This window comes from Chinchilla lanigera, unplaced genomic scaffold (assembly GCF_000276665.1).
Source record: "Chinchilla lanigera isolate Chin_1 unplaced genomic scaffold, ChiLan1.0 scaffold00009, whole genome shotgun sequence".
NCBI classification, from domain to species: domain Eukaryota; kingdom Metazoa; phylum Chordata; class Mammalia; order Rodentia; family Chinchillidae; genus Chinchilla; species Chinchilla lanigera.
In genome coordinates this window covers 32,720,228-32,741,984 of record NW_004955410.1, presented here as the reverse complement: position 1 = coordinate 32,741,984, position 21,757 = coordinate 32,720,228, and the positions used below count along the sequence as shown (strand labels likewise).

The 21,757-nt window shown below is 41.5% G+C and overlaps 1 protein-coding gene across 2 annotated transcripts; it reads right to left on the bottom strand.

Annotated features, from left to right (window-relative positions):
- Positions 1–4,308: 4,308 nt before the first annotated feature.
- On the bottom strand, positions 4,309–21,031 carry Ppp1r17 (protein phosphatase 1, regulatory subunit 17). 2 transcript variants are annotated; one of them, XM_005377523.2, is made up of 5 exons: positions 20,913–21,031; positions 16,047–16,164; positions 14,358–14,510; positions 12,943–13,095; positions 4,309–5,685 (listed from the first exon to the last, which is right to left on the bottom strand). In XM_005377523.2, exons 2-5 carry the CDS (start codon positions 16,126–16,128, stop codon positions 5,606–5,608), a joined length of 468 nt encoding a protein of 155 aa, XP_005377580.1. In that variant the 5' UTR covers positions 16,129–16,164; positions 20,913–21,031; the 3' UTR covers positions 4,309–5,605. The 2 variants fall into 2 exon arrangements, with proteins under 2 accessions (XP_005377580.1, XP_005377581.1); XM_005377524.2 differs by lacking the exon at positions 14,358–14,510.
- Positions 21,032–21,757: the final 726 nt, after the last annotated feature.

The window sequence follows — 21,757 nt, the reverse complement described above, 5'->3', positions numbered from 1 at the left end:
CAATAAACCTATAAATAATTATGGGGATTTACGTCTTTCAGGGGGAAATGAGGTAGCAGATTAGGGTCATGGCAGGCTGGCTGGAAAACAGAATGTGACCTGTTAATTGTGAAGATCCAGATCAGAGGCTAGAAATAGGAAGTATCTATGTAATTTGATACAAAAAAGATGTAACCTGTCAATTACAGCTGGTATGCATGGGCAGGGCAATTTGCAAGGGATTCAGTCTGGAAGGATATAAAAGGCAGCAACTCTTGACTCTGTTGTTACTTCAGTCTTGCTGTTCTACTGTGCTTTTCTTTCTGTAGTGGTCTGTCCTGCTCGCAGGATGTATCTCTTCTTGTTCTTCACTCTTTTCTTCCTTTCTTCACCTTTTCTCTTTTATTTGTGGTAAATAAAAGTGTTTAATTTTTCTCAGTTTTCCTGGCTAGTTCTTTGGATAGGATAGAAAGAGCCTGGAATCTTTGGATACTGTCCCATCTGGCAGCACAAGGACAAAGCAGAGGCAGAGCTCTAGTTTTCAGGACCGAGTCTGAGGTGCAAGAGAAGATGAAGACCAGATCAGCTCCCAGGCTGCCAGTGGATGAGCCAAAATGCTTGAGGCCCAGAAGCCTGAGGCCATTCACTAAGGAGAAGGGAAGAAGCTGAGACCTGTGGTCAGTGGATGCTGAGCAACAGCAACGTGTCCCTAAAGTGAGCGGCCATGTTGGTTCCCAGAAGACAGCAAAGGTGCTAGTGTGTGAGGGGTGCTCCAGAAAGTGCAAAGGGCCTTACAAGCCTTGGGTGCAGTGGAGCTGATGGGGGTGGCTAGAAGTCTTGGGGTCTTAACATGATAAACTATAATATCAACAGTTGTAACATCAGAGCTAAAAGCCGTTGGCACTCAGGGTTCCAAGCTCTGGCACTAAAGACTGAACCGCTGGCACTCAATGCCATGAGCCACTAACCTTAAGGGAGCAGCATTTTGCCAGTTGAAGATTTAACTCCATACTGGACAAATAACCTCAACCGACTGGTAAGAGCTTTTCATATTGTGAGGACCTGTTACTTGAGGTGGGACTTTGAGATGGAGTGAGTGATCTTTGAAATACAAGGATTTATTAAGCCCTTAGACATGTTGGCCATAAAAAGACTAAATCTAGGGGCAAGTTCCCACAGTTGCCAACAGCAAGGCTAGATAGCAGATTTAACAAATGGCCACTGGGCCTACAGCTAAGAGTGTTTGTAAAATAAAAGATGAAGAAAGGAAAGTGTGAGTTGCTTACATCGAGTGTATATCAACCATAGACAAGGTGGGTAGGATTGTTGGAGTGGAGAAAGTTTTGGGGAAGGAGAATAGTTAATAAGAAGTAATGGCTGTTTCTGGATTGGTTAGGGATGTAAGCAGGATGTAATGGTGCCTGCCAATTGACAATTTAGGATTCAAGTCAAGGTTTTTGCATTCATTCAAGAATGTGGAATAGTTCTCTTTATTTTGTTTGGCAGCCCAACTGTTAACTATTTGTGCCTCTGTCTTTCCCTCTATCCTCCTGCCTACCAAGAGATGACATACATATCCAGGGCTAGTGACACTGGTGGTAAAAGAATTTACTAGAAATCAGAATAAAAAGATTAGACTTTATTCAGAACAGAGTACTCTGGCAAGAAGGACAGCAGGAGAGTTTCTGAGAGAGGAATTGGGCCATCAGAATGAGATTGGTACTTTCATAAGGGATTGAGTACATGGAAAAAGGGTCTTGGCAGAAAATACAATTATCTCAAGAATGTCTTTCTCTGGATCATCTGGCTCCTCGTAGGTCATCTGGGAGCACCTGCATTGTACCTAAAGTTACACATTCAAAGTTGTAATTTGATCAGACTTTGGTCTCACAGAAGGCCTTCTAGCTTTAGATAAGGGTGTCTATATAACTTAACTTCTGGATAAGATGAGACAGAGCTCAGCTCATTGTGAGGAATGAACGGGTCATTGATTTGTTCTATGTTGTGTAGTTTTTGGTCAGTGTTACTGTATTGTCATACGCTGGGCAGGATGGCTTCAACAGAGGAATTTTCTTGCTCAGTATTTTAACCTTTTAATTACCAACTGATAATCACCACATGGTCCCTATAATTAAATTTAGGACTCTGTAGTCTCTGTTTCCTGTGCATTCACTCACTGCCTGGAGGAGTTTTCTGAGTAACATTTTCACACTTACAAATTACAAGTGGCAAGGGAGCCTCGTTTACATGCAGGGTGAGAGAGACTCTACAAAATCCATCATGTAACTAGCCTCTTCCTCTCAGCAGGCAAAAATAGTTGCTTTACTAATTTATTTTCATAACCACATGCTATCTCAGTCTCTTCTTTAAAGAAGACAACCTGGACAACACAGGCTGGGGAGGGAAAACTCAGTGTATTTAAAAACAGACACTGCTTGAATCCTTTATGGTCCTAGTCAGATCCTTAAGCTCCAACTTCTGTCTCTCCAAGGTGATAATTAGGTATTAGAAGCTGGCTGTGTGAGCTCAGGCAACAGCCTTTAAAGGCTGTCTGGATTGAAAGAAAGGCATTGCATAGAGCTTTTGACAGAGAACCAAGTCTCTCACATCTAGTGTCTTCTCATCTCCTGTAGCTGAGTTCCATGGCTTCAAAATGAGCAAGTGGCCAACTGTCTTGCCAGATCCTTTTGGATGCCTTTAACTTGAATGCTATGAATGGGTGTGATATAGTGCTTTTAACTTCTTAACAGAGCTATTTGTTATTTGGAGGGAAGTTGTTCACAACATACTGAGAACTATTTGATTGGGATATAAGTTTAACAACTAAACCTTTACTTTAACCTGCCAGAAAAGGACCACACAGGTCAAGAGAAATGAGGAAGTTTGATTCCAACCCAAGACATCCAGTGATATCCAGAGTTGCCTCTGCTTTGGTTGGTTTTGCCCCTGATCATTCTGAGTGTGCACTGTTGATGCTGTACTCTTGTGGCTCTGCCTCAAAGGTATCTTCCCAGGAAGAGAGGGCTAGTGTCTCAGTGAAGGTTGCATGGGTGATCAGGTGTGGAGAAGGACATTTTATAGCTTACCTTTCAATGTATTACCTATTTGGGACTTTGAGCCTGACCAAGTCATGAGTGTTTGATTCTGGAGGAAGTCTAGCAAAGGCATTAGTGTAAAAGAAAATGATAGCAGGACCTTTGTCCTTGTGGAAAGCTGCTGGGACAGCACTAGATGTTTTGCTGAGATATGTCCGAAGGAATGATAACATGATGGCTAACTAAGTCAAAGTCCAGTTCTTGTGGTAATTAAGTTGTATTGTTCTCGCTAATCCTGTTCATGATTCCTCCCATTTCCCCTGTTGCTGCTTTTTACTTGTATCCCAATAAAAGGCTGAAGAAAATTGTAATCAAGACTTCAGTCCTAGAGGCTTCAGGCGTCTGGTCCCATAACTTTGTCTCTCTTGTTTTTCTTTTCATCTGCAGCACTTCGTTCTCGGGACCTGTCAGCTCAGACAGAAACTGACTTTACACCAACAATCAGGACTTCCTACTTCCAGTCCTTTTTCAGATGCTGCAAGATGGTTCCATGTGATTGCTATGCACCAACACCCAGGCAATGGGGATTTGGCTATAGAAAAGGCACACGTTCACATTCTGAAGAGGCCTTCACATTGTCTTTAGCTGGAGAAGGCATTGTACCTTGCTATGCCCTTTGTCACACATTATCTCTCACTTAATTGTCAAACTATGAGGATGACAAAGTAAAGATTATTATATGTTTTCCGGATAGAGGCAGACTCATTCTATCAGGGACTTTCTTTATAGTCTATAACTGGGGCTGGGACAGGAGGCTTATTTCCCTTCACTGAGGCTGTCAGAAAGGGAGCTAAGCACTGGAATCAAAGAGGTGAGAGACCACTAGGAATAGGATGTGGGTTTTCACTACAGGGGCTCTAAACTCCATTGCAAGGGCTGGAGGACAAAGTCAGTAGTTAAGCGCTCTGGACCAGGCATAAGGAAAACTGGGGAAACGGCATCCAGTTCTTCACTCCAGCGAGGTGCTGTCATGTTTCAAAACAGACCCCAAATTGCCTGCTCTTGAGGTATTTTTCCAAGAGAATCTGGAAATCTAGAATTATATGTAGATTCTCTTAGTTGGATGTTAAATGTTAGCAGCTAACTAAAATATTTTTTAAACAATTATAGGCAAAAAAAAAAAAAGCAGCAAAATAAAGCCAAACCTCCTGAGTCTCATTTGCAAACTGTGTTCTTTCTAAGAGTAAGTAAGTAGAGTATTTTTAGGAGAGATGCACCAGGGCATAGACGGTGGTGGAAGTACTTTTATTTCCAGCAGGATCTTTCATCTTTTCCATGTGTGTGAGGGGTACAGAAGGACAAAGGGGTGAACAAATGGTTGGAACCAGGCTACACAGAGATAAATTGCACATTGTCACTCTTCAGTATGATGATCTGAACATCTACTTTTCTTCCTTTTAATAATAGTTCTCACCTTTTCCCTATCTACTGCCTCACGGACGAGGTCAATGCACAAATCCCCACTCCCACCCCAGGCTCCCACAGTTCGCAGCCTGGGACAGGGATTAAATACAGCTCATTAGGTAACATTTCACTTTCCCCTCCTACTTTTTTGTTTTTGTTTCTTTTCTTTTTTTTTTTTTTTTCCAGTATTGGGAATTGAACTCATGACCTTGCACTTGCCAGGCAGGCGCTGTGCCGCTGAGCTAAATCCCCAGCCCTCCCCTCCTTTTTAAGAAGGATTATTGGAGCCTAAATAAGTCAGATGCCAAAAGTATCAGAATGGCTTTCAGTTGGCCTTATTTTTTAAAGAAACAGATTAATCACAGACATTGGTATTTTAGTTGTCCTTAGTAATGACTCACTTGGGACCCAATTCATAAATGTCAGGGCAGTGTGGTTAAGAACTGTTGTTTATAGAAATAAAAAGTAAATATGAAGAGATACGGTGAACTTCTTGGATACCAGCATTCTCCACTTCTGTTATTCTCAGTCAGGTATGATACACTGGATTGACTCTCCCAGCTTATAAACTCAACTTTATAGTATCAGCCACAAAGATTTCAGGAATATCACCAGAATTGACTCTTAAAATAAAACAGGAGGAATAAAAGATCACATTCCAAAACAATCAGTGAGTCAGAACACGAATGATCTAACCTGTTCAACTCACAAGAGAGAACTCCAGCTGGGACTGGTGTTTGGATGATGTTAAGCTAAATTCTGCCCCACAGATAAAGCAGAACCAAAGGTTTCCCATGTTTTCCATGTTCTTTGCTCAATGAATTGATCCAGAAGAGGCAGAAAATGAATAGTGAATACCAGAGCTTTCCTGTTACCTCCTAATTTGGCATGATCTATTTCCTTTCCGTTGCATTGAAGAATTCAGAAAGTGGGACTAGAAACCAAACTCAAGGAGAAAAAGACAAAGAGGTGACTGGCAATCTGATACAGTGTGTCCCCTGAGAGAGAGGTGTCTAGATCTGAGTCAAACTAGGATGAAATCAGAGCAGAAACAAGTCTATTTTTACTCTAGGTCACCATAGGGAACAAATCTAACCTATTTACACGTGATCTCAGGGGAGATGTCTTTAAATAGCTATCTTGTCGCCATCCTTTTCATCATCTTCCATGATCACTTTGGGTCTCTCGTCCCTGAGCAGTGTTACACCTGTAAAACAAAGCACAGACCTGCAATTAAGGGCATCTAATTAAAATATTAGCATAGACAGAGTGCACAGGAGTGGTCTCCCCAGAAACGCTTTTGCACCTGTACAGAGAGAAAGGGTGCCGGGTGACCTGATTTGGCCTTCCCAGAGGGGCTCAATGAGGACACCACTCTGGGCTTGAGTGGATGCGGAGCTGGGGGTCACAGGCAACTTTTGCCTTCATTCCCTGAGCTCTGCTTCCAATCTTGCAGTACAGAAGGAGGGAAAGCATGTAGATTTTGGGGTTCAGTGCTTTGGGCTTGTAGTTAAACCACTGTTTAATTTGTATGAAGTCAGTTAACATTTTCCTATCTAAATATTCTCATAGATAAATTGAGGACATTTGTACTCATTATAAAAAGTTACTGCGTCTGTTAAATAAAGCGTATGTAACGTGCTTAGCAAGGAGCCACACCTGTGGGCAACTAATGTTAGTTTTTCCATTTCTTCTACAACTTGCTAGTTTATTTCTCTTTTGAAGGAAATCAGTAAACCTCATGAAATCAAACTTAAAATCATTTTAGCAACATGTGGAGAGTCACTGAGCTGAGACTCTGGATGTGCTGTTTCCAAATGTCACTTGTCACAGGTGATCACGTCCACAGTTTAGAGCAAAATGAGAAAATAAGTTGCTCATACAAATTAAAATGGTTCTTTGTTCTGAGATGATAACCTTCCTACTTTTGGAGGTTAAAATATCCTTTCTTTTATATAATTTTAGAGAAATCATCTGGTTGTTCTTGCACATCATTACAAGGTAAAATCAAAGGTTGTTGTTCCATTTCCTACGTTGGGCTCCATAATATTTTATTTTAAAAAGTTTACTGGTCTATGAACCAGAAATCTTAATTTCTTTTTTTGGTACCAGGAATCAAACTCAGGACCCTGCACTATCAGGCAGGTGCTGTCCCACTGAGCCATATCCCTGGACCTTCATTTCTTTTTAAAGTATGATTTCCTGGATGGATTAGTTCTTTAAAGATCAGTCAAGGAGGCCTGGTTCTGCTCATCCTGTGAAGTTGAAAGCAGGAAGCATTTAACTGATGGACAAAGGAAGCTGTCCTCCAGCTTCATGACCATTCCTTTAGAATTTCTGTCATCCCAGTCCAGCCCCAGGTTTTGTTTCCCCACCGCTTCCTGGTACTGCCTCCTTCCCTCCTCTCCTAACTAAGCGCCTTCAGTCCCTGAGGATCTCAGAGACCTAAACTAGAGGGTAGAGGCTACGCACCACAAGAAGCCTTTCTGCAGACTGGACTCCACTCAATGCCAAAAAATTAATGGAAACTATGTGTAGCCTTCCAGAAAACTCATTGGACTCTGTTCCTGGTTTGTTCAAATGGGCTCTTCACCAATTTGCTGATATTATCGGAGGAGAAAAACAATTTCAAGAGTCTGGCTGAAACTAAGGCTTTTAGATCAATCACTTATGAACCACAGTGAGAGATATTTTCGCTTATACTGTACTAGCTTCAGGGAGGTTAGGATCTTATTTGGAATTAAAGCAAGCATGGTAGGAGAACTTTGAGTAAGCTATCCTGAGCACCTCAACTCTTCCATCTTTTCTGGATGCGTCTATGTCAAACCAAACTCAGGTTGACTAAAAATAACTTGTTTCTCTCTCATCCCATGATGCTCTAAGGTAGACTTAGGCCCACGTTCTTTCATGCTCCAGTGATACACTGCATGAGCCTTTGTTAAAGCACTTTTCATGTTGTAGGAACCGTGGAGAAATACATCTGCCTTCCCCTGTGGTTCTTAAAGGACAGTCTACCATCTGGCTCAAAACCTGGAATATAATAGGGATTTAACAACTGTCAGTTACTTCCTGTTTCTATACAGGTACATCCAGGGAACTTAGATGCTGGAAGACAGTGTGTTTTAAGATCAAGGCTGCTTATCTGGGGTCTCTGAGAAGCAGTGAGCCTTGAAATAAGCTGTTTTTAAACTGGATCCCATCTAGGGCACCATCTAAAAGTGGTCATCCACATTATACCTGTGTGCCTCTTAGCTGGGGAGATCAGGGTAAAGATATTACCTGTCCTAATAAATCACACCAGAGAGAATGCTGTATTCCAGCAGGACAGGAGAGGTGTCATTGTCAAAGGACATGCTAGTCACTTTCCTTCGTACTAGCGCAATGTCTGATTTTCATTCTCTGGACTTCCTGAATGTGAAGTTTTCCAGCTAGCTCCTCTTTAAGGCCCTCAGCAACATTATTCTTTGCTTGGCTTGGCTCCCTTTGCCATAAACCTCAAGCTAAATACTTCTTTCTCTCTTAAGCAGGCCTGGGCTCCCCATATCTGACCAATCACAAACAGCACTCCCTGTCATGCAATCACTAGGATGGGGGTCCTGGCAACCGTGGACCAAGTTGGGAGCGAGCCTGAGCCTGGCAAGGAAGCCTGAGGTGACTCCCCACGGAGGGGCTATTCTGGCAGTAGGAACTTGTCAAATTAGCTCATTAACTTAGGGGAATGAAGGTGGTTAGCAGGAGATTTAGAGAAGAGTGTGAATCCATGTCCAGCTCTCACTTGCCAAGGGCTAATGAGAGGAGATGTCTCCAGGGTACATTTTTCTGTGAGATTTTCTCAGCACCCTTATTAGAACCAAAGAGTCTATCTGAACATCTGCCGAAGGCTCTATCCTTATCAGCTTAACTAGCATTTCGATTACTGCCAAATCTTTAGATACTAAAAGGCTCTTCAAAAGTAAAGCACTTCAGCTAATATACTAATAAAAGCTAGAATCATACAACAACATTGGTAATTGCACACATAATATGGAGATTTGCTGACTCAAGGAATTCTGTAATGCCTATTGGGTCTATGTGTATGCAGAACCCCTCCAATTCTTATATATGCTGCAATATTTGACAAACGTTTTTGACTCAGGAGGGAAGCTGCTCTTTTAGGAGTAGGTAGTGGCATGTATGCAGCGTCTATTACCAAGTGATCAGAGCTCAATACTTTAGAAAGCATTGGATCAGCAAATTTATATGAAGAGGTAAAATGCTTTGTGTCTAGGAGAATTCTTATCTTCAGAAATTATCTGACTTAAAGAATGTAAGATTGAACAGACAATGGAAGGGAACTAACGTTTATGGAGGACTTTCAATAGGCCTATAACCTTTACTAGTGTTAAATGTTAACAACTCTTTGAGACAGATTTTATGGTCCCCTGTCTGGGATAGATGAGAAAAAGGACATTCTTATTGTTTATGTTAAATTTCCAGGGCCACAAAAGTGGTAGGAAGCAGAACCGAAAATGAAATCTCGACCTTTCTGGTTCCAACGCCCATGTTCAATTTTATATACTAGAAAGAATCCCTGCCTGTATATATTTTTGTCTCTCTACAAAATAAATACAAGAATGGATATAAGAATAATCAAGTACTGCAGAACTGTGACTATCAAATAGAATATTGTCAACACACCCTTATTGAGCACTACCAGTAGAAAGGATTGGGTTAGGTATTAAGGTCAATATTAGAAGCATATGGTTGGGGCTGGGGATTTAGCTCAGCAGCACAGCACCTGCCTGGCAAGCGCGAGGTTGTGAGTTCGATTCCCAGTACCAGAAAAGAAAAAGAAGCTTATGGCAATCACAGTCCAGAGTCTGTATGAATTCATCAAGGTAGTTGCTAATATAAGTCAATTTAAATAACAGCTACAATAACAGTAACAAAAACAATAACGACCAGATTAAATAAAGTCTTGGTCACTTGCATGCCCAGAAGTAATACAGAGTTAGTGTAGACGAGAAAAACATCATTTGTGAAGAGATCTGTTAACAGAGGCTTCGAGCTGGCTTAGTCTTCAGAGATAAGAGGGAGCTGAACAGAGGTGGAGTTTTGGGAACGTGTGTGATCAGCTGGAGGATTTGTGTATGCAGGGATGCTGCTGGCCTGTGAGAAATGTGGCTGAGCAGGTCCAGATCCTCTGTCCTCAGTCCATTTCTCTAGAGGATTGTCCCTTCATGCACCCTGCTACCTTGTCTTGCTCTGCTCCTTACTTGCAAATCTGAAAATGCACAGCACAATCTGTTTTCTCTTTTCCTCTCATTTGGTTTGGGTACAGAATAGTTGACAGAGGCAAAAAAAGAGAGAATGAAAATTTTAAGGAACAGTTACATGCAATTGTAAGGGAGAATATCCCACATTGCAGCATAGCCTTTAGAATAAGTAGACTTTGATGGGCAGAAAAAAGTTCTAAATCAGGTTTTGTTAATCTGGATCTTATAAAATCAAAGTGATTCTTTTGCTATAAAATTTGTTGGAGATTTTATTTATTCCTCCACCATGCAAATATCACCATGTAGTAATTCTTTTTTCCCTTGTGAAATAGTTGGAATTAATATATTGTGGTTATTGGCTATTAATTTTAAATTAGTTATACAAAGGTCTCTGAACCCCTTTTCCAGTGGTAAAACCAGTCTGAAAGAAGAAAGGGTACTGCCCAAAAGCATGTGTGGATGGCCTCTTCTGTGGGAGACTGTGGTAGCTTACTCTTTATGTTTGTGTTAGAAGTTAGAGCAGCTTTGTCCTTCAAGTCTTATATGGGACAGAGATCTGTCACTGGCCATCTCTATTGGCTTCATGTTAATGGAAGAAAAGACCAATTCAGGATGCCATGAGGGCTGACAGATTTTGCCCAGGGAACTAATAAGAGGAGTCCTCAGAGCCTTCCCTTTCTCTGAATGAGCTAGCTCATGGTGTCCAAGTTGCCTGCCTTTGAATTTTGGGAAATCTTTTATTCTGCTTCAGATCCAAGTAGTGAGGTATTCTATTTCCCCACCCAGAGGGTAAAGTTAAGGAAGAAAAGGACTTTCTCTGTTTTGTTTTCCAGGGTATGCCTAACATTTGAACAGTGTCTGGAATATCACAGATACTCAGTATTAATACTGACTGGGTAAAGGCTAGAGATGTTTCCACTTTCAGACACTTGAACTTGTCCTTTAGACTCAAATCCTCTTCACTCAGTTGTCCCCCTACTTCCCTCCTCACACTTCCTTCGGGTCTATGCTTAAATGTTCTCTCCTCAGAGAATTTTCTCCTGCACTCCCGTGTGAAAGAAGCAATCTCCAACTCCCTCCCTTTCCCCACCTAGTTTTCCTTTTCTTCATAAAATTTACTCCAAGCAGAGTAATTCTATTATCTGTTACCTGGGTGACCACTGACTTTACCCTAAAACCATGACTTAGAATATAACATGTGCTCAATAAACGTTTGTTTAAAAAATGAAGATACTGGGGCTGGGGATTTAGCTCAGCGGCACAGTGCCTGCCTGGCAAGTGCAAGGTTGTGAGTTCGATTCCTGGTACTGGAAAAAAAAACAAACAAAAAAATAAAATAAAAGAGAAAAAAATGAAGATAGTTTGAGGATTAGACTCCTACATGTCCTAAATTTCTTGTATTATCCATACATTTATATTGTATCAGAAGGCTGCATGTGTTCAGAGCGCAGAAGAGTTGGTGTCTAGAAGTGTGTGTGTGTGTGTGTGTGTGAGAGAGAGAGAGAGAGAGAGAGAGAGAGAGAGAGAGAGAGAGGCAGAGACATGGTCAAGTTGGGACACATACCCACTTTTCATCTTGGCATACAAATGAATGATAAAGATGGATGAAAAGCAGATGTAAAGAGGAGGAGGGAGAGGAAAATGAGAAGAAGGCCAGAGAACACAAACCCTATGGAGTTTGGGCCTAGACTTCAGAAATGGCTGGAGAGCTCAAGTTACTGGGTTACTGATGGCTTTCTTCATGATGTCTTATTCTGAGCTATCTTTCGAATTTTGTTCATTAAATGAAATAATAGAAAATGTTTTTAATAACAAAAAAATGCATTTCCTATCAAAAGTATAACTTATACATCCTCTTCTTAAGAGTACTGGTGAGTGAACTTCAAGCCCTTGCAGAGCCTTCCCATTCATCTTTATACTATTTTTTACTTGGAGACAGTGTCACATTAAGTTACTATGTGGTCCGGACTGTTCTCCAACTTGCAGCTCTGGTGCCTCAGCCTCCAACGTGCAGAACAGTAACTTTTGCCTTCTTACAATTGGAAAAGTCTGAACCACAGAATAGTATTGTGGAAAACTGGCCCAAAGGGGGACAGGCTTGGTTTGAGCTCCAGCTCTCCTTGTAACAGTATTTGATCTTGAGTGTTCATTCATTCGTCTCACCCCATCATTGATCCAAACAATGAACTAATTGGCCATCCACCCCTCTGCTTCACCCACATGAGTGTAAAGTGAGTAGATAAATTACAGTCTCTCTCAATTTCTGTATCTGTGAAGGGAGATAATCGTTACTGGTGTGCTATTCAGATGATTGTTAAAAGTCCAGGATACATGCCACACCTAACATTTGCTAGGGTCTCATTCAGTATCAGTACATGTCCCCCTTTCCATCACTCTCCTTACAAAACCATTCACAGTCTTTTCTCGTTCTGTCTCTGTCTGTCTGTCTGTATTTCTATTTTTCTCTTGCACACACACACATACACACACAACTAGTCTCACATACCAATCTTGAATTTACATGTGTTTTTTTTTTTTTTTTTGGTACCAGGAATTGAACTCACGACCTCATGCTTGCCAGACAGGCACTGTGCCACTGAGAACTTTCATGTCTTATTTCTCAAACTGCACATAAACTTCTCAGGGATAGACTATGTCTCCCCCTTGTATCCTGAGGTTATAAACATAGTTCATTAATTTTTTTATTTCCCTTGACACACGTTAAGATAGCTATTAGTATTTCCACATGCTCTCTCTTTCCCTCCATCTCTTTTTGCTCCCTCTCTCCCTCTCTTTCTCCCTTTCTCCATCACTCTCTAACTTGTATTGAGATTAGTCCATGCAACTTGGGAGAATAAGCTACCAGTCATAAGAGACACGGACCACATAGGAGTAGGCTGGTGGGGAGGGTATCTCATCTCTTCTCAAGGACCCACTGACATTTCCATTTCACTGGCTCAGTGAATTTGACCAGTTCTGCTGAAGCATGAGTAGTCTGGGAGCCTCCTTTTTTGTCCAGATCACCCCAGGGGAGCTGGCAATGAAGCAAAACCTGAAAGGCAGCAGTAAATGCCATATCTCCCCAGAGGACTTGCATGTGACACAGCATGCTGGGCCAGGACAAAGGCCATGTCCCTGGCACCTCCAGATGGTGAGGCTCCCGACTGGTCCCCCCACCTCTTGAAAATGCCCTGTACCAGCTCTTTTACCTGCTGCAAAGGGGGGCACGTGCAGGGCAGGTGTGTCTTTTCTCCTTGGCTTTTTCTGTTCCAGGTCAGTGTTCTGAAGAGCTGGGCTCATTTTGCTCTTTGGATGTCTCTCTTGAATATCGTATCTTTGAATTAAATGTTCTGAAATCACACCTACATGGTTAGGGGAAGAGAGAGGGAAACAGGTTCAAACGCACAAATACACACTAAGGTAGGAAGGCTGCACATACACGTATATTTGCATGTATACCCGGTAAAGGTAGTTAGTGGAGGACTTTAAGCTTATTTCACAAAGAGTAGTACTATCAAGGCTATATCAGGGACCTCTATACAGAAAAGTTTGGAGCCTGATTTCATTTTAACCTCATAGAATCCCAAGAAATTTAATATTACCATCACTATCACCTATCTGAGGAAAGTGAGACAAAAAAATGTACCCAACTTACTACAGCTCACAGGGGACAAACAGGAACTAAGCCTAGATTTGTCTCCCTCCAAATCCCATCCTCCTGAGCCAGAGCGGATCATCTGCAAGCTGAGTGCAAACTATGTGCAACTCATGTCCTCCTTGATAAGGTAATTATGGTTCTGCCTCCACCCAAGGCTTTGCCTCGCCACCTTCTCACTTCTACTATACAGGTGAATTTCTCTCTACAACTCTCTAAAATAGCCATTTCCATGAGAATTTTCACAACACACTGCCCAGACTCAGCTCCAGTGGTCCTTATCTAAGAACCTCTATTACAGTATTTTTTTTTTAGTGCATATTTCAGAGTGTACTGCTACTTTGCTTTCCTATACCTTTAAAGTTTCCTTCCCGAAATGATCTTCCATGTTACATTTGTTTTGTATCCCCAAAACTATGGGAATAGAAAGGACATGAAGTAAATGGCCCAAAGTGAAAGGGGACAGGGAAGAAAGTAATTTTAGGAAAGAAGGAAGCATCACATGTCACACCCAAGGGTGCCATAGAGACTTGCTAGGAGCTCATCAAGGTGCTTTGCTTTTCTCCAACCCTAGTCTCCTTCACGGTTAGGTGGGGTCTGCCCCACATGAATCTCTCCACCAGTCTTTCATCTGTCTACATCTCACCGTTGCTGGATGGTAACACTCACTGTGACTTTAGAAGCTCAGAGTTTCTTTTTTCACTACGTATGTGTTGATGATCTCAGAGCTCATCAGCCTGGATCCTGGAATGACTATTTGGAGCACTGTGTGCCTCCCCTGCCTCCAACTTCCACTATCAGTGAGACAAAAAGATGGCATTGTGTTGAAAAGGTGGTATGGTATTAAGCCATTAACATTGTAGAAGTTGAGTTCCCAAATATGTCAAGAGAAATTTGTTAAGACCAATGTGATCTAGCAGCAAGTGGTTCTCCTTTATAGCTATGTAAACCAACTTCCTTATCTGTTACCTGGGATAAAAGGGGGGATGTGCAGGGCAGGTGTGTCTTTCCTCCTTGGTTTCTTCTGGTCTGACTCCTCATTAAGGGTGGGCTGCATATTTTTCCCCTTTCTTGGCTTCTTTTTGAGATCGCAGCCCTTAATGAACTGATCTGGAAGATCATCTGATTTTGACAAACATGAAGACAAAAAAAAACAAGAGGAATCTGACATGATTGAGGGTCTAGCTCCAAACTGGTTGATTTCTAATGATACTTGATCACAGGGGCAAAGGTAAAATGTTTTTGAAAAGGCAAATTGTTTATTTATTTTGGTCTCTTCAACAGAAGGCCTGAATAGCCTTATAAAAATTTCATAAAATTCTGATTGAGAGGACTTGAATGGATCACCAAGGCAAAGAGCAACTTAAAAATAAACATATGCTGTGACTGAAAGGTTTTGGTAATTTCATCCAATCATTATAAATTAGGAAGCATTTATTGAAATCGTACTATATGTACAGCAGTGGACTATACAAAGTTGGTGGAATCAGTGATATGGAAACCGATATCATTTCAGCATGGGAGGTGGGCCAATACCTTTTCTGAATCATCAGTGTCTATGCTTTCCTGGTTGTTAAGTTTAATATAATTCATTATTCCATTTAGTTCCCATACTAAGCCCACAATGACAGTGCTTTATTATCTCCAACTTGCAGAAAAGGAAACTGAGGTTTATGGGAGGGTACACCGGAAGCAGGTCATGGGATCTGGATTAGTCAGGGCCTTGGAACTATGCATCTATCACAAAGCAGTTGTTGAAATTTGCTACCTCACTGCACCATCAACTTCTGTCCAAATTACACATCCCATAGATATGTGTTGAACTCATGAATGCTGCTTAGAATAGGTGCTGCCCAGCTGTGGGATATGTGGATTACAGCGTGGACATAGACCTCTTAGGGATGAACTCTCATTTGACCCAAAGTTTGACCTGTGCACAATACAGAGAGGAAGACACTCACTTCAATTCTGACTTTTGCTTCAATCTTATTTCCCCCCATTTTTGGAGAAATCCTGAACATAAAATATCTTGATGGCAACTGAGAAGAGGGGGGAGGAGGGGGAAGTCGTAACCAGGCAAGGCATAAACAAAGGCTATGAATATGCAAAAGGCCCATCCATCAAAAGTCTGAGTGTCTCATTTTTAGAAATGGGTAGAGGCAGAAATGTTTCTGGTATTTTCATTACAAAGGTTATACAAAAAGTCAGTTCTGGAAAGGAAACAGATTGACAATAAAGCAGAAGAGGGCTATTTAAAATTCTGTCTTGATAGGCAAAGAGAGATATTTGAAATATTTTATTGGCACTGCACATGGGGTGTAAGTGCCGGGAAATACTGGAAATAAGCTATACAGTCATGTACCATTGATTGCCTCAAAAATTGCCTGGGACTCTGTCAGACCCCAAAAGGAGCACAATGCCTCCCTTCACATTCTCTCTGTCTCTAACTTTAATGAACTTCTCTCCAGCGCTTCAGCTAATATTTACAGGGCAGACCCCACAGGCCCGTGGCTCGTTGCCTGTCCATCTGGTGTTGGCTGTCACCAGAAGGCACAGACTATCAGGTTTCAGGCGGCCTCTCTGACTTGCCTGCAAACCATATGGCGCAGACACACCCTTTCTGATTTTCATGACTGACATTCACGATGAAGCACTTACCCAAGTGGCTGCAGCGAGGGTCTAGCTTGTCCAGTCTGTCTTCTGACAGCTCCAGGGGCTGCATTTGCTCAGTAGACATCATCAAAAGAGACACGGTGTGTGTAGTTCTTCTCCAGCACTACCAAAGTATAAGAAACAGTCTCTAAGTGGGCCTTCTGGTAATTCATTCATTTACTTGTTCAGTAGATATATTTATTGAGTGAATATGTGCTATAACATTCCCAATTCAATCCTGTTTTTTAGGTCTGCTTCTTATAGTGAGCTACTGAGTTAAAATTGAAACCAAACTCAAATGAATAACCCATACACATTTATCAGTAACTGCCACTAATCTAAGGTTCAATATTAGCCCATTTTAAGAGCTTCAGAATAAATACTTATCCAGTCTGAAGTAGAAATGAGTTGGCTAATAGTTACAGAAAATCTTGATCAAACCTCACTTGTGTTTCCTTAAAATGTGCAAAGTAGGATTATGTCTTCTTCATGGGTAGTGAAACGGAGGCTTACACAGTTTACTTAACTTATATGGTCCTGCCTGTATCAAGTGAACTGCATCAGATTTAAATCTAGCTTTACTGGACACTCAAGTCTCTTCAAAATAAGTCTCTTTGAGCTCAAATTTGTCTGGGTATTCATTTCCACTCCTCTTTTATTCTGTAACTTTAAAGTAATGAGGCAGCCTCTCCACCCACGCTAAGAGGGTGGTGGAGATACAGTACTAGAAAATCTAGATCTGGAATGGATCTTTGTTATTTCCTCCCTAGGGATATCTGACATGATAGTAAGCCTGTCTGCCTCATCTTACCCCCTTCTTTACTGGACCACAAATACTGGAACTTTCCAGAGGTATTAGTTATAGCCATTGTCTAGGAGTGGAAATCTACAATGGACATGTGTCAGGTCTGAATGAGAAATACAGTAGCTGGGATTTAGAGAAAATCTTCAGAAAAGCCTGCTCAGATTCTGATTCTTGAGTTCCTTTCTAGTAATTTATTACTCATATCTTATAATACCAAGAATGGTGGGGGAGAAATGAATCAAGGTAAAAGGACCCAGCTGATCCCAGTCTCTTGAGTTTCCTGGAGCTACAGCATACAGAGAAACACGGACCAGTCATGCTGCCATGTCAAGCCCCTAGAATGAATGCAACTCAGCTGTGTTCTGAGGAATAAGCTGGTGTTCTCAGAGAATGCTGGAGGACTCCCCTACCATGAGCTGAGATCACTGCATAGCAGATGGAGCCATTATCTGATCACTTGAGCCTGGCTTTTAGTGTCACTCTGAGCAGACTGATTGTACTGAGTGACTTTAGCATAAATCAATTTAGACCATTGTTCTTTGTGTTGGCACAGACATTGCCAACTCCCTGGGACTCTATGGATATGTGCTGTTACCTTAGGTAGCCCTCCACCCACTCACGCGTGTGTGAAGAGGAAAAATATAGGAAAGCATTGGAGGACTGGGCTCAGTGCTTAGGTCTGCAGGCAAAATGACAGCCTCAAATAGCCTCTGCACCTATTTAACCAATCTTCCTCCTCTATGAGAAATCATGCCTTCAATCATAGAAGTTCTGCTGAAAAATCACCCCAGGGAGAATCTGCTCAAAATATTCATTTCCAGAAGAAACAGCTGAGGCTCAAAGAGTTTAAACTGTTCTGCCATTACTTACATACTCATAGTCAGACTCAGTATTTGAGCTTGACCTTTTCTGTCTGTCTACTGTCAGTCCTATCTGACAATAGCATCCATTTGCTTCTCCCCAACTTAAGGTAAGCTGTTCAGCTGCTCCCACATGTTTAACAACAGCTGGTTATTTAATTTGAGTCTGGAGTTTTGAACCAACTAGACCTGGATTACATCTCAGCCCTTCAACTAAAAAGTCGCATGACTTTGATAAAGTTGCTAAATCTTAACGATGTCGTGAGGGTAAATGGAACCCAACTGCAATATAATCATGTCTGGCCTCTCTCCCTGGGAGCTATTATTGCTATGACAAAACTTGAAAAGTCTAGCTTCTCTGGGCAACCCTATAGAATGGCAGTCAGGGACAGATAGCCCTTTCTCCCCCATTCCTACTCTCAATTTTCTTATCTTTCAAATAGCAATAATAATAATATCTACTTGGTAGAGTCACTATGGGACATGCTTAATACATTATAGGAAATTTTCAAATGACAGCTATTATCATGTACCTTTGGCTATATTTTATTTTAAAGAAATATCTCACGTCTGGCAGAGACATGGTTTGCCCATGGAAGTACAAGATACTTTCATCTTGGATGATATCACTATGTTCTGCTGATCAGAAAATTTTCAAACCAAGAAAAGAACAAGTAACTGGAGGGGAGAATTATTTGGAATGGAGTATCATCTTCTTAATCATTGTCACTTTACCTGGCTGTTGAATATGAGAAGAACTCATCTCCTGCGTTACCCTCCGTTTTCACTTTCAGAGAGACAGGTGCTCCATAGAAGTGAACCATTGTAAGATATGGGCCTGTCTAATTCTTGAATTAAGAAATAGGATAATTCCACTTTCTATTCCTGACTCTATCCATGCATTAACTTTAATTCAGTCTCCACCCCCAAGTGAACATCTTAAAAGGATACTGTCCTTGACCTTCAACCAGGGAAATTTTCCGCATCTCCCTCAGCAGCTCTCTGTAACTTGGGAACTTTGTAACTGGAGCATTAGCTCTTCCCTTCAGCTCTTCCCTTTGTACCCACACAGTGGATCCTCGGGGTCTTCAGATTTGAGGGAGGTTTGTAGGACCCAAAATGCTAAGGGCATTCACACGTACTGGTGGATGGAGACTTTACATTTGGGAGTGTTTCACAAACTGCCTCTAGTACAAAGACTTGCTACCCCTTCAGCATTGTTTTACCACTCACTGGTTCTGTGTGGCCGCTGAATTTTAACACACTGCTGACTGGGACTTCACTGTGATGGTTGGTATCGTTTACCCACCCTCACCATATGAGCCAAATACACCATGGTAATCAGGAATTTTATTATGTAATATGCTTAGAGGATCTCAGCGACAACCAGCAATCACAGGCATCATTTCTGCAGCCAAACTCTAACACTAAACAGAGGGGACAGACTACATAAAGATTTGGATTTTTCCAGCTCTGGTTTTATAAATAGACAAGTTAATGCTGAATATCACCACAACAAACTCTTTCAATTTTCAGAATTTTTTAGATTTTCCTATTTAGAGAATCAACCTTTGAGGATCTGAACCTTGTTTCTGGTGATTATTTTTTGAGACAATGTGGGGGACTGGGAGAGCATACTCAAGAGACCAAGAGATGTGATTTCAGGATTTGAGGGAGATTTGTAGGACCCCACATGCTAAACTCTTGCAAATTTCTTACTAATCCTTTTCACAAGGGACAATCTCTTTTCACAGAGACACTTGTAAATGCAAACACCACTGAGAGAGGAGATCTATAAACTGATGTCACAATATGCAGTAAATGTTGGTGGCAAAGTCATCTCATCTTTTGAGAACAGGAAATGAAAAGGCAAAAAAACTGGGTACTAAGACATGACCTTGCTGAGTTGTGGGAAGGTGCACATACAAGCTCAGCCTGCAGAAATTAGGGGACATATTTTGCTGAAGCTAGTCTCCATTAGTCTGGGCTTTTTGCTGGTTCACGGGAATAGTACTATCTCTGCAGTCCAGTGTGAAATCAGAGGTTTGTCCAGGTACTTAAAACCTTAAGGAGGTTTCTCAGTTGGAGGTAAGGATGTGCAGCTTAGTTCAGGTGTGGAACATTCCTCCCTGACTATAAGATTTAGATGCTCTGAGGCTGTCTGATGCAGAAATGAGTGATTGGTACCTTGTCCCACTCTAACTGGGCAAACTTGGGAAAGCAATGTGCTCTCTTGGAAACTTAGTTTCCATGTCTGTAAAATCTGGATGCTAGGATTGTTCTCCAGGACTGTTGAGACTGTTAACAACACAATGTGTGTGGAGCGCCCAGCCTAGGACTTGGGTATGCTAACCCTTAATAAGCATGAGTGGCCTTTGATCTCTCAGTCTCCCTGCCCTTGTGATTATAGTACCTACATCTTAATGGATCTACATTGATTGTCAGGCTATTCTCACTCTATCTCTGGCCTTCTTTGAAACTGATAATGAGATTAGAATATTTTAAGGCGTAAGCCAACTACAGAATACCTATTCCCAGATCTTGAGAACACGGTAATACCCATTCACAGGGGTGAATGGACATTAGAGTAGCTGTATGGTAATCTAAGTAATATCTCCAAGATAATCAGTCCTGGCTTAAGTTGATGTGATAAAAAGTTAGAAAAAAATGACTCCCGTGGCCCAGTATAGTGTCTAGTTAATGTACTGTCTGGCTTGTACTGTTCACATCCTTTGTCAACTTTCTTTTTAATATAAAGATTAAATTCTAGCCAAAAAGTATGCTTTAAGCTCACATTTGTTCATTTAGAAGACCTAATTTATAAAATTCCTCACTGACTGAACTTGAAGTAGGGCATGGGGATGATTTTTGAAAAGTATCCTTTCCCCAGCCATGAAGAATAAGACTGTTCACGCTGTGTGAACACAGATACACGAGTGGTATCGCCCTGAAACTTGGCAATTTAGTTTGTGAGGGTGCAGACTCCCACAGCACTCAAGAGCCCACTTCCCTTGGAAACATAATGTGGAAGTAGTGACTTATCTGTTTCCTGCCTCAACTCAGTTCAGCCTTGCTCCATAAAGCCCAACCCTAGAGCCACCAGCTAAAGCCGTCTTTGTCCCAACAACCATGAAAAAGTTGTAAGTTATTAGAAACTTGCTTTTCTCATCACAAAAGTTTGTGGAGAAAATAATCTGAAGCACTTACCAATCGGTGCAGATTCTGCAACGGACGGGCGAGAGACTGGAGGAAGAGCTTGCTGGGAGAGGCTGGGCTGTTTCTCTGTGCTGTGGCTGCTGCTGCCCAGCTCGGCTCCAGCTCCTCTTATCTAGGGACCAGCTGCTGCTGTTGCCATGGGGATGCTCTGTTTCTCAGACACCAGGGCAAGGGGGATGGAGAGAGAGAGAACTAACCTCACCATCACTGCTCTGCACAGCAATAATTGCATTTTACAAAAACACAACACATACAGTACTGCTTTGTGTTCCTAAGGTGTGTGCCTGAGAAAGCCAGAGTGGCTACTACACCTTTAACCTCCCTAAAAACCCAGCACATTTGTTTTTGTGTCCTGACATTGCAAGTATGGAAACTGAGGCACTGAGTGGTTAAATAGCTTGCCCTAAATGTGCAGCCCTCAAAATTTTGACCCTCACTTCAATTTGCATTTAATCCAACCCTGCTGTCTTTCAGAGTAATGTCATGATGAAGACAGGGATGGTAATAATGGTAATCACTAATATTTATATTATGGCGAACATTCCATGTGCAGGTGTTTCTTAGGGTTTAGAATAACCGATAGGAGTTTAGGCGGGTAATATAGAATTCAAAGAAAATCAGTTACTTAGCAGGTGGAATTCAAAGGAAACTTTTACTCTGCATTTCTAAGTTCCTCAAAACTCAGCCTGGAGGTAAGGGGGAGGTTGTTAACTAACTTAGCTTCTACCAAAGAAGTTTCTTTCTGGAGAGTCAGGGTCCTTAACTGCTTGTCTTTACCTTAACTCTTTTTTCTTTTGCATTTCTAAGCTTAACTATCTGTATGGCTTGAATTAATT